Source organism: Ursus maritimus, unplaced genomic scaffold, assembly GCF_017311325.1.
Source record: "Ursus maritimus isolate PB19 unplaced genomic scaffold, ASM1731132v1 scaffold_7, whole genome shotgun sequence".
In the NCBI taxonomy this organism is placed as follows: domain Eukaryota; kingdom Metazoa; phylum Chordata; class Mammalia; order Carnivora; family Ursidae; genus Ursus; species Ursus maritimus.
In genome coordinates, this window is record NW_024426885.1 from 63,950,160 (window position 1) to 63,963,953 (window position 13,794).

General features: G+C 39.5%; 1 protein-coding gene across 2 annotated transcripts in view; it reads left to right on the top strand.

Moving 5' to 3' along the window:
• Positions 1-13,288, top strand: part of SLC16A9 (solute carrier family 16 member 9) — a 52,760-nt gene extending 39,472 nt beyond the window's left edge. For both annotated transcript variants that reach the window (XM_040624801.1, XM_040624802.1), the window contains 3 exons: positions 7,279-7,374; positions 9,854-10,771; positions 11,160-13,288. In XM_040624801.1, coding sequence (XP_040480735.1) covers positions 7,279-7,374; positions 9,854-10,771; positions 11,160-11,338 — 1,193 coding nt within the window. In that variant the 3' untranslated portion in view covers positions 11,339-13,288. The remainder of the gene's footprint in view (positions 1-7,278; positions 7,375-9,853; positions 10,772-11,159) is intronic.
• Positions 13,289-13,794: the final 506 nt, after the last annotated feature.

A 13,794-nucleotide genomic window follows, 5' to 3' on the forward strand; every position in this document is an offset into this window, starting at 1 on the left:
CCCTGAGCCGAAGGCAGACGCTTAACCGCTGTGCCACCCAGGCGCCTCGATTGCTTTTTTAAATCAGGAAAAAGAAAGTGGGGTACAGGGTGGGGGTGGGAAATATGGGCTGAATGTGTTGTTCAAATGTCTCCCCAATAATTTCTTTTGGCTTTGCTGAAAAGCTCGACTCAAAATCAATGTCTTCCGTCTGTTTTCTTCAGAGTATGTTGTTATTTAGCTCCCTGGTTAGTGTTTTCTTACTATTCCTTCTCGGTTTTGGAAAAATTCAATTTTCTCCTCCTTTGTTTTCATGGTGATATCTGCGTTCACCCTGAATCTGCTCCGCTTCCCGAGATTGGAGAGGGAAAAGACCGTGTTTTCAGACAGTCTGATTCTCCTGCTCAATTACGGCAAATGAGATCAAGGTCATTTCCTGCCGTTCACTTTCGCAGTTAGAGCTTTATAAGCCTTTTTGTTTTGTTTTTAATGGTTGTATCATTAAAGACAGTCCTTTTTTCTCCCACGGATGCTCAGTTGTAATAAGGAACTATGATTTTCTAATTAGTCTGAGGCTGTTATCGACATAATGCCATAATACTCAGGTGAAAAGTGAAAACATACAACACAATGGTTATTTTTTAGTCCTTATTATATTCTAGGCACAGATTCTAAATCTTTTACTTTTTTTATGTCTCTTAATCTTTACAGCTATCTCGTGAGATTGTTTTAAAGATAAAGCAACCAAGAATTAGAGAGTTTAAGTAAACTCTCAAGTCCCCCAAGTTGCCCAGCCAGTAAGAGAGAGAGCTGGAATTTGAACCCAAGCCAGCCTGATTGCCAAGCCTGTGCTCGTAACTAGTCAATGTCATGTTCAGAGAACTCATGCTAAGCTACAAAAGTCAGAGCCAGTTTATTAAAAACACTAGCCAATCGCTTGCCCTTTCAAACTTCCCATGCAGATGCTTGAAGCTAGCAGCATAAATGTACCTGCGTTTGGATAAAGCTAAACTTACTTCTCCTTTTCGGTGCCTTAAGTTACCTTCCTGAAGTTTCATGTCTAGAAGTAGATATTTCTGGGACACTGTATACAATTGCCTATCCTAACCTTTGGTCAGGATAATAAATTGTCTCGGCTCAACTATTCTAAGAGGTGGTTCAAATCCTTGCTTTAAAACATACAGAAGGGGAATTCTCCCAAATAACTGGGAGGCAGGTCCCCACACTACAGTGACCACTGTCCTGGTTTGCCCAGGACTAATGGGTTTTCCAGGGTATAAGACTTCTAGTAGCCAAACCAGGAATGTCTTGGGCACTGCCCCTCCCCCCACCCCACACCGTGTCTGGATTCTGTAGCCTCACCCATATTGCTTCTTAAGATTGCCATGTTAAAATGCACTGTCACTAAAATATTTCCTTTTCATAAAAGTAATACTGCAGGGAGAAGTTTTCATACATAAATGTAGAGGTTTGATAGATATCTACTCAGTTACACACAAAAATATGTATATAATGAAAGGGTATTTAAAAAAATTCGTAGACATTTTCAAAAATATGTACGTGCATGATTTCAGATGTTCTATTGCTTGTCTTCCTACAATAGACCAGACTTCACGTTGCATGCTTTTATTCACATGCTGTTTCTTTAGAGATGCTTGCTTTATTTATTCTAAATTTGAAGCATTTTATAATATCAGCATGTTTTACTTCAGTTATATTTCCTCCTCATAACTCTTATCAGTTTAATTCATCTAGGTTTTTTTTTTTAGTTTATAGGTAAGAAATGAGAAAAATGAGAAAATGAGGAAGCTTAGTGTGATTTGCCCAAAGCATCATCTTATAATGCATAGAAGTCGCAAATTAGTTGTATCTTTTTTCAAACCATGTAATTCTAATTCTTTCTAATGATGCTATCCTAATAAATTAATTATTGTGAAAGAAAAAGTCTTTAATATTTTTTAAGCTAAGCTTTAGTTTCTGGCTAAAGTAAAAAGTAAAAAAAATCAGCATCATTGAAGTGGGGAATAGATATAAAGAAATTATTTTAAAAATACATATTCACACACGCATAATACATACAGAGTGATTGTTTGTTATATGTATAGAGACACAGACAGGAAGAGAAAAATGTAAGAACTCAAATGAGATTTACGGGAAAAGGTAGTAGATTAACTTCTGTGGGGAGTTCATTCAACAGAATTTTAAAAACACTGTGCCAGGCTCAGACCTGGAACCAGGATACTTGGGTGAATAAGACACAGCTTACCCTCAGATAGCTCATTGTCTAGTTGGGGGAATAAACTCGTAAATTTGCACCTTGTAGCACAGCAAAATAAGTGCAATCATAAAATGAAACCAACATTGCGTGCTGGGGTAGTATGTTGCTGTGGGGGACGGGTGCTGAAGCAGGCTTCCTGCAGGAGTTTATGCTTGAGCTGAGTCCGGAAGGACAGGTGGGATGCGGTCAGGTGGGCATGGGTTTTGAAGGGGAGTGAGGGGGGTGGAAGGAGGATACTGCGGGAGCTCAAATGCTCAGAGGTGTGATATATGTGGATAAGAGTGTTTTTATAGATATTCAAGGACTGAAGAAGTCATGTGGTTAGGTACGAATACCCCAAAGCATGGTAGGCACCAAAGGATGACAAAATGTTTTTATATGGACTTGACTGTAGGAGTGTGACGTAATGAGAATTGTATGACAGCAGCTTAGAAGATAGATTGATGGAAAAAGAAAAAAAAAAAAAAGATAGATTGGTGGGAAAGGTACTGGAGGCTTGAGAAAGTGACCAGGAAGCCAGAATTCAGCTCAGAAAAGATGAGGAGGTGAACAGAGGCAGCGGCGGGGCAGAGACAGAGGGAGGCTGGTAATTCAGGGAGTAGGCATGATAAAGAGCGTCTGTCTGGTTTGATGGGGGGGATGCGGGAGAAGAGGCCTCTGAAGATGTGGTCTTGCCCAGAGGTGTGTGAAATGGAACATAAGGTGTGGAAAGGGAATGTCAGAACATGTAAATACATTTAGTTTTCACCAATTTAAGTAAAGGGAAACAATAGTATTTTACTAATGTTTATGCTTTGAATTGTTAGTAATATGGGCATTTAGTTTAAAAATTGTACTGCAGGCTGATGCTCAAAATTATTTTCACTGTTAGGAGTCTGATCAAAAATGACTGGAGACCAAGGGATGCTTTAAGACACTGGTTCCCAAACTCTATAGTCTGGGGACCCTTTACTCTCTTTTGTGTGGGACCCCAAGGAGCTTTTGAATATATGGATTATACTTATAGATATTTATTCTGTTAAAATTAGCTGTATTAAAAGCTGAGAAATTTGAAAATATTTGGTTAGTAATTCATTGAAAGATACCAACAAACCCAGTACATGATAGCATAAGTATTGTACTTATTATGAAAAATAACTCTATTTTCCAAAAGAATAACAGAATTTAGTGAAAAGAGCTGCATTATTTTACAGTTTTGCAAATCTCCTTAATGTTTGGCTTCTTAGAAGACTTCTAGAATCTCATATTGGCTCCGTATGCAATCTGTTGCAATCTATTTTTTTTTTGATTGAAGTGTATGAAGTAAATCGTGTCACATACAAAGATGTAGTTGGAAAAGGGAGGAGTTTTTAATAGCTTTTCAGGAAACTGTAGATATTCTTCTCTGATACTATACCGAAACTTGATGAGTGATTTTCCAACGTTAACTGTAATATGAAACCTGGTACCACATCAATATACTTTTCCTACTCTGTTATATTAAACCCGATTATTTATTCTGCACTTCGCTTTTTCTTTGTCTTTTTTTTTCATTTCTTTTTAAAAATTTATTACAATACCTAACCTTTATTTTTTCAAATTTTTATTTAAATCCTAGTTAGTGATTGTATAGCGTAGTATTGGTTTCTGGAGTAGAATTCAGTGATTTGTCACTTAGATATGACACCCAGTGCTCATCCCAAGTGCCCTCCTTAATCCCTGTCCCCCACCCACATCCCTCCATCAACCCTGAGTTTGCTCTGTAGAGTTAAGAGTCAGTTCTGGCTTGTTTCCCTCTCTCCATTTTTTCTTTTCCCCCCTTCCCATATGTTCATCTGTTTACTTTCTTAAATTCCACATATGAGTGAGATCATATGGTATTTGTCTTTCTCCAACTGACTTATTTCACTTAGCATAATACTGTCTAGCTCCATCTACATTTTTGCAAATGACATACTCTGGATACATCATTATTCAAGCCTGCTTTTGTAATATCATGACTTGGTTATTTGAAAAATATTGGTTCACTGAGTTATGAAATAACTTGTAAATGTTGACAAATTTCATTATACAACATCAAAAATCACTTTTGTTACTATCACCAATAGACTCATGAGAAAACTTTTATATGTTGGGAAGCTGTCCAAATTCATAGTCATGGATACAAGTTTTCTAAAATTCTATTTTTTTCTGGAATGTTTGAATTTTATCATTGGTAACAATTACTGCCAATTGTCTCCCTGCTTAGTTTGTTTTCAAAAAGCTGTCTGCCAAATACCCAAGTCTGAGTAACCACAGTTTGTCTGTTAGATATTCTTTAAAATACAAACAGGGTTACACAGGAGAAGAGGGGCTATTTGAGCCGGCTACTAAAACAGTTGTGTAAGGGCTTTTCCTTGTAATAATTGTTGTCATCCAAATGAAGCATTTTTTAAAAATTTTGTTTGCTTTTATTGTGAGTATGTGGTTATGTAGCATAACTTGATACCAAAGTTTGGTACCAATACCTTGACTTGTGCTAAGGCCCTTGTGGTTTTACTCACCATCTCTTTTGCTCCCTCAGCATAAATGTAAACACAGTGAAAAAAAGCAGAGATCATGTTAGTATTACAGTAGTCCCCCCTTATCCATGGGAGATACCGTCCAAGACCACCAATGAATGTCTGAAAACATGCATAGTAATGAACCCTATGTTTTCTCCTATATGTACACACCTCTGATAAAGTTTATTTTATAAATTAGGCACAGTAAGAGATTAATAACAATAATAAAATCAAACAATTATAACAATATACTGTAATAAAAGTTATGTGAAGTGGTCTCTCTCTCAAAATACCTTATTGGACTGTACTCACCCTTCTTGTGATGATGTGAGATGATAAAATGTCGGTGATGAGATGAAGCGAGGGGAATGACGTAAGCGCTGTGACGTAGTGTGAGGGTACTGCTGACCTTCGGACCATATGTCAGGACGGTCATCTGTTTCTGGACTGCGGTTGACTGTGGGTAACTGAAACGGTGGAAAGCAAAACTGTGGATAAGTGGGAGACTAGTTATGACTATTATGAAAATAGTTTTGACCTCATGGACTCTAGGAAAGATCTTGGAGATTCTAGGGACCCCTCTTCAATAACTTCCAGTTTAAGGTCAGCCTGTTACAGATGTAGGAGGGCATTATGCTACCTTTTTGAAAAGTGTAAGGAGAAAGCATTTCTTTTTTTTTTTTTTTAAGATTTTATTTTTATTTATTTGACAGACAGAGAGAGACAGCCAGCAAGAGAGAGAACACAGGCAGGGGGAGAGGGAGAGGAAGAAGCAGGCTTCCAGCAGAGGAGCCTGATGTGGGGCTCGATCCCAGGACTCTGGGATCACGCCCTGAGCTGAAGGCAGACACTTAACGACTGAGCCACCCAGGCGCCCCAGGAGAAAGCATTTCAAATTTCTGCGACATAAAAAAAAAAAGTGAAATAAACTTAACTGAAACCCATGACCTTGACATAATTTTTTAAAACGCCTTTTTTTGGTCTCAGGCTAAAAGTTGAAAAGTTGCTGTTTCAACTTTTCGGACATTGACATTTAGCAATCAGAAATGTCTTTTTTTTTTTCTTGTCTCTAATGCCTAACAGTTGACAGAGCCCTGACAACCAAATCACAGAAAAGTAAATTCATTCGCCCTCCAAAGGCTTTCTGACGTATAGTCTCAGTTAAGGGTGACATTTTTTGGTTTTGAAATCGATTGTTTAAAAACGGTTTTATTTCATACCTTGAAGTGTCCTATAGACACGTAGAAACTGTATAGGTCAATCCAACTCATATTTCAGTTGATGAGATGTTTTTTTCCCTTACATCATGTGAGAAGGCACTTTATTTTAAAAAGTTTACTTAAAGTGTAATTGTTTTAGTCTATCTCATTTCTTTAAGAAGACTTTTTATGGAATCACAGAAGATCCGCTGGGTCTTCAGTTCAAAGTGTTAATTTCTTAAAATACTTATGCAGTGTATTTGTGAAGCCCTTGTATTCTTTCTAATCAGAGTTTAGGTGCCAATTAAAAGGAATGAAAATGATCTTAACTCATTTAATGGGCCAGGGTTAAAATCCAGTTTTTAAAACTACGGCCTATGTGTTTTTTATAGAATGACCCTCAAGAGCAGATAGTGTTGCAGAAGGAAGGCAAGAAGTCGTGAGTTAGAAGCCAGAGGAAAATTTTATGAAAAACAAACTGGGTTTATCAGGTACTAAATAGGGAAGGAAAGATTAAGCTAATAAACAAAAGCCTTGGAGAAGATCTGGAGATAAATATTGTCTCAAGAAAGGGAAATTTAGTAAGATATTTTTTTTAATTATAAAAGAATTTCACGTCTACAGAATAAGTAGAGAATCATGTAACAAACAACTTTTTTTTTTGCAAAGATATTTTAAACTAAATTAAAGACCTTTTACTCCTAAATAGGGTAGTTTATATCTCTGAAAGCAAATAACTTACAAATATATATTTTACTGTGATGGGATGATCTGAGAACCCCAGAGGACCTCTGGGGGGGGGGCCTTTGCTTTGTAGACTGGGGTGTGCAAACTCTAAGCTCTCTCAAAATAGCTTGGACTGGTGAAGGGAACTTTTCAAATTGTTTAGAGCACTTCGAGGAGGAAGGGACATTGAGCTCAGGGCAAGGACTTGGAAGAGAGACAGAATGGGCATGTTTGATTAAGTTTTGCTATTTGGTAACTTAACCATTTTCTCCATCTGCCCGTAATGGCTTGATTTAAATTTGCATTATTCATTCATGCTTCAGAAATTGGACTTTTATTTGACTTGAGCCCAACCTTAGGATGGGTGTGGAGTGAGAACTGAGCTTACCCAAATATGTTCATTGGAGCTCCACAAATGATGTCTTAAGGATCCAGGAATCCATGCTTGGAAGAGTTTTAGCCAGTCCGAAACAGAGTGGCCTACTGGAGATACTTAAATTATTCTTTTTTGTTTTTGTTTTTGTTTTTGCATTGAAGTACTGTCTTAATTTATGCAATGTCTTCTTATGTTTAGGACTCGGATGTGGTTTATTATACACGGCAACAGTGACCATTACGTGCCAGTATTTTGACAGCCACCGAGGCCTTGCCCTTGGCCTGATTTCAACAGGTACATTTTCAAAATAAGTATAGCATTGTCACGATCCAGCCTTCTAATCAAATTCAAAGGTTGCCAAACACCGATGTTTAACCAGCTATGTCCCAGCTCCCGCTTAGGGAGCACACTTTTTTACTCTAGCCCGAGAAGGAAATGTTATTTTCCACTGGAAATAAGGGTATAGCTTACAGAGAATCCTAGGACACATACATGAAAAATCTGGGGCATTTGATGACCAATATAATAAAGGAAAGGAAAACTTGTGGACCCAGTCTGTTGAGAGTCACAAGCTAGTGAGCGCTTTACTCAAAGAAGCAGAGTGCACTTCTGTGAGGCACCTTCCCTCTGAGAGAGGTAGGAGAAATGCCAGGAAATTGGAGACCCCCTGTCTGTCAGGGCTCTGTCAGGAAGCCTGATGCCGCCATCTCACCATCTCCATTTACTGCAGAGTGTACAGTTTTTCTAAAGTCCTGATTTATGTATGCATCTCCCTGGCTACGTGCATATCCACACGACAGGCAGTTCAGACTCTAGTTCTTCCTTTAACGATCAAGCGATGATCACTGGGGGGAAATGGAAATATGGACGCCTTCTGGACTCCTCTGATGTTTGAACTGGCATTGCACTTTTCAGATGGATTTTTTCATAAGCTGTTTGGGGAACTTATCAAAATTTTCTGTGGCCAAAACTTTATGAGTTTGCTTTGGAGACAGAACGGCCAAGTTTAGTAAAAGTGGTACGTTTACATATGCTACTCCCTCGTTAATGAGCACGTAGTCCTGGGAGGTCAGACTTCCAGAGAAACCGAATAAGTTCAATGATCTTTCTGGCAACAGAATCCAAACTAATGTTTTATTCGCGAGGCCAACGCAGTGGCAACAAAGTGATTCCAGATTGAATTAAATGGAGCGGGATATTTACTGAAGGTGGTTAAAGGAAGCATTGCCAGGTGAGAAATGCAAATCATGATCTAAGAGGAGACGGGGCCAGAGTCCTAGGACACGGCTAGGCTGAGGCAGACCTGGGAGAAGAAATAGCAAAAACAGAAGACAGAGAACCCAAAGCAGTGGGAATGCAGTTCAAAGAACCTTACAGGCTCTCCCCCAGGTGTGGGAGGGAGCGTGACGGTAGGCATGAGATTAAAGGACAATAGACCTTACCTGCCCTGTACTTCCGTAGAGGCTTGTAATGTAACCATGAGCCCAGACCCAGGACCCAGAACACCTGGTTTTGAATCCTGCCTGGGTCACTAACTTGCTGTCTGCTGACAGACAAGTTATTGAACTGTTCTGTTCAGTTAACTGTTGAGTTAAGCCTCAGTTTTCTGAACTGTAAAATGGGGATAATAATAGTACTCATCACATGAAGTTATTGGGCATATTAAAGAAGCATACGTGTAAGGCACAGAGCAAGGGCTCTAAAACATGGAGTAGTATAACTATAACCTAGGTTTCCCTTAATGTCCTAATTTATGTGTGCTGAAGATGCCAGAAATTGTATGTTGTTTGCTTTCATTCAGTCTAGAAAGGAGGGCATAGGGCCTGGGCCATGGCACACTGAAGTAAAAATGGATCGACTCTGGACAGTTAAGATTTGGCAGAATTAAGGAGTTTTTAGTTTCAACTCACAGGGAGCTCACTGAAGCAAAATTTAGGAGAATCATGGATCTACTCAGTCCTTTTGGGCTGTGATGACAAAGTACCATAGACTAGGTGGCTGATACACAACGGAAATTTATTTCTCAGGTCTGGAGGCTGGGAATCTGACATTAGGATGCCAGCATGGTTGGGTTCTGGTGACAGACCTCTTCCAGGCCATAGACCGCCATTTTCTTGCTATTTCCCCACTTGGTGGAAGGTGAGGGGGTTTCTCAGGGGTCTCTTTGATATGGGTGCTAATCCCATTCATGTGTGCTCCATGAGCTCATGACCTCACTGCTTCCCAAAGGTGCCCCCCCAATACCATCATATTGGGGGTTAGGATTTCAACATATGAATTGGGGTGGGGGCACAGACATTCAGCCTATAGGATCCATGTCTACATTGACAAGCAAAACAAAACTCACAGCAGGATTTTTTAAAAATTGAAAAGAAACCAAAAACAAATATTTGTGAAATATTGTGACCTCACCGAAAAAAAGGAACATGGGCATGAAACAAAGATTTTAGGGAAGCGATCTTGTTCCATGGTGAACAGAGTTGGTAACTAATGTCCACAGGCCAGATCTAGTCTACTGCCTGTTTTTGGAGAGCTCATGAGCTGAGAGTGATTTTTTTTTGTATAGTTAATTTTAAAAATCAGAATAAGGATATTTCAGGGCATATGAAAATTATGTGCAGTGAAAATTTCAATGTCCATAGATAAAGGTTTGTTTGGAATCTAACCATTCTCTTTCCTTTACAAATCTCACTTGGCCGATATTAATAATGGTTGTTCTGAGAGTCCCAAATGATAAGAGATTAAGATTGAACAGCTCCCATTTCCTTTTTAGGTTCAAGTGTTGGACTTTTTATATATGCTGCTCTGCAGAGGTTGCTGATTGAGTTCTATGGGCTGGATGGATGCCTGCTGATTGTGGGTGCCTTAGCTTTAAATATATTAGCCTGCGGCAGCCTGATGAGACCCCTCCAGTCCTCTGATTGCCCTTTGCCTGAAAAAACAGCTCTGGAAAGTGTACCAGATCGATACTCCATTTACAGTGAGAAAGAAAAGGACCTGGAGGAAAACACAAACATTCTTGGAAAGAGCCATGGTGCTGAGGAAACATGCAAGGGCACCTTAGCCAGTGGTGGCCGGAAACAGGAGAGTCTACTTCATAAAAACCCGACAACAGTGGCGCATGCAAAAGAGGCCGAAACGTACAAAAAGAAAGTTGCTGAGCAGACATATTTTTGCAAACAGCTTGCCAAGAGGAAGTGGCAAGTATATAAAAACTACTGTGGAGAAACTGTGGCTCTTTTTAAAAACAAAGTATTTTCAGCGCTCTTCATTGCTATCTTTCTTTTTGACATCGGAGGATTTCCACCTTCATTACTTATGGAAGATGTGGCAAGAAGTTCAAATGTGAAAGAAGAAGAGCTTATTATGCCTCTTATTTCCATTATTGGCATTATGACAGCAGTGGGTAAACTCCTTTTAGGGATACTGGCTGACTTCAAGTGGATTAATACCTTATATCTTTACGTAGCTACCTTAATAGTCATGGGCCTGGCCTTGTGTGCAATTCCATTTGCTGAAAGTTACGTCACGTTGGCCATACTTTCTGGGATTCTAGGGTTTCTGACCGGCAATTGGTCCATCTTCCCATACGTGACCACGAAGACGGTGGGAATTGAAAAATTAGCCCACGCCTATGGGATATTAATGTTCTTTGCTGGACTTGGAAATAGCCTTGGACCACCAATTGTTGGTAAGATATTTCGTAAAGCCAACCTGTTTTACCGTTCTTCTTTGTCACATCTCTGGATACAGACATCCGGACCGTGAGAGTAGCATAGATTAGCACAAAATGCATAAACGTCTCAAGGTAATGATTTAGTCACAATCACTTTGATATAGTGAAGAAGCTCAGGGATTTGTGTTCGTTTTTTATTGGGGAGAAACTCAAAATGCTTATTTATCCTTGTCCAAATTATTTGGGAGCTGCTTCTCTGCTAACTCCCGGTAGTGCGCTCTACAGTACGTGGCGTAATGTATCGTGAGCCTCACGGTCCCTAAGATTGATGAAATGAGTGGACGATGGGCTTTCTCTTCCGATGATTTCTGTCCAATTCACTTTTTTCTCACTCTCTTTTCAGGTTGGTTTTATGACTGGACCCAGACCTATGACACCGCGTTTTATTTCAGTGGCTGCTGCGTCCTGCTGGGAGGCTTCGTCCTGCTGCTGGCCGCCTTGCCTTCCTGGGACACCTGCAACAAGCTGCTGCCCAGGCCGGCTCCAGCCACCTTTCTGTACAAAGTGCCCTCTAATGTTTAGAGGAAGGGCGGAAGGCACTGCAGACTTGTCTCACGGCAGAATTGCGCTGTGGCTGACTCTGAATGAATTTTTTTTTTTTTTTTAACAAATCCAGATATTCTCTACGTACTGTGTATGTAGCTTCTATCTCCTGTATATATTTTTTCCCTTTTTGTGTTTTTCCAAGAAGTGGGACTCTTCTGTTTTACTATCACTCATGAGTCGTTGATGTTGTAAAGATTTTGGCCCACCTCGGAAGGCTTTCTCTGCGTAAAGCAATATAATTTCTCCGTAAGTTCCGTTAGTTCCACTGCAAGGCACCCAGAAGGGGCTCTTCTGTTTTAAACCTGGTGCAGGCAGCGTGATGAGATACATGTGAAGGCCACTGGGGACTAAATCACTCTCTTCTCTATGTTAGACGGGCTAGTACGTGAAAACAGTTATAAAATGGCATTAAGAATTGCAGTGGAGTAAGCCGATCTTTTTTTGGTCAAGGGTATTTTAAATCACAATCACTAGTTTTCACTATTTGATTTTATTTACCTTGAGGCAGCGTCCCATATTTGGACCCACTGCGCTTAAATCGTTTCAATTCCTAAGGTGTTTGCTGAGGGGCAGGCAGACTCCAAACAGGGGCACTGAGCACAGCCTTGCTTCACGCTTGGCTGCCATAACCACACTCACTTTTCTCTGTCAGCATCCACTCAGCTGATGCTTCCCAGGAAGGGCTGATTTTACCTGTTTCCAAAATGGAAATGCGTAAACCATTCCATTCTGGCAAATGGGCAGCATCCATTTGCTTCGGGCACAGTGGGAATGAATTGCAAATCCTTGCATAACTTCTCAGTGAAGCATTTATTTGCTACTATCAGATTTTACCACTATCAAATTTTAATTCAAGGGCAGAATGAAAATGTGTGTGTGTGTGTGTGTGTGGGTGTGTGTGTGTGTGTGCGCGTGTGTGTGTGTGTGTGTGCGCTCCAAGTTCGTGTGGGACATGGGAAGAGAAAAAGGCAATAAGAAACTGATACCCTGATCCAAGTTCATTCAATCTTACAAAAACTTTTTGGAAGAAAATCAATGTTTGATAAATGGACATTTTTCTAAAGAAATATTTTTTTAACTTTGCTATATGTTGGAATCCTCTAGATCTTCTAAAAAATGTAGTTGCCTGAATACTACTCTTAGAGATTTTAATTCTGTAGGTCTAGGCTGTGGGCCAAGCATCAATATTTTTAGTGAACTGTTCAAGGAATTCTGACAACACAGCCGGGTTGAGAATGGTTGTTGTAAGACCGGCAATAGAGAAACCAGTCATTCTCTTAAATAAAAAAACAAAAAAGCAATAAACCATTGAGGTGAGGGGTTTTTAGAAAGAGCCAACTACGGTTCTTTAAATAGGACGCACTCTTCCTATTGTGCCAAAATTGTCTTTTCATTTCTTTTGAAATATGTAAGATTTTATACTTCTATGGTGCCTTTCTTGGAAGGCGCCTAAAGCACTTTATAAGCCTGACGCCCCACCACACCTCGGCGAGGTGGGTAAATAGTACTTTTCTATGCAGTAAACCTGGAGTGTGGGGGAATTTCATAACTGAGTTAATCCTACTCAATAATGCAATAATGGGGCTCCAAAGTGCCTTGGACTTCTACTCCATACTCAGACTTCTGGAAAGTTTTCTGTACCTCATTCTTTAGTCACTGTCAAGGTTAGTAAGTAAAAGGAGTGACATTTTAAGAAGTTAAACTAAATGTTTTTGTGTTGAAAATTCCTTTTTGCCAACATTATATTCAGGAAATCCTATAACCTGAAAAAAATTAACTTTCACGACATCCCCACATTCATCAATGTTGATAATTGTCCAAACGCGTCTTCACCTTGTCTACTAATGTTATCCAGTGTGTGCATTTTCCATTGTCTAGGGAATGAATTTTATGTTACAATAAAATATTTTTTGGGTTTGTTTTGCATTGGTTTGGTTGCTTTTCTCTTCTTAGCCGTCCTCCTTCCCCTAATTGCAGTGACATTTCACTTGAATGTAAAAAAATTACCACATGTTCACTTCAGACCCCAGAGTTTGGTGACTGGACCTCAACATATTCAAGTCAATCCGCTAAACTATTTTGACCATTGCCTTCCAAAAAGTCAACATGTCAACCCTACAGAATCCTTTTGAAGAAAAGGGGATAGATTTCTCTTTGAGATTCTTAATAATGATCTTGGCAATCATCAATGGAATTCTTAATATGTTCTAGACACATTATATTATTTATCTTTCATTATAGCCCTATGAGGTGGGAATTAGAGTCCTCATTGTATGGTACAAAACATAATTGTCATGATATGGACAACATACATAAGTAGCTTCCAAAAGCAAAATGAAGAAAGTTTCTAGTAAACCCTTTGATTCTAACGTGGCTAGGAAATGGGGCTTGGGTGGGAGGGTTGCTATAAACCAATCCTTTAATGAATAGAC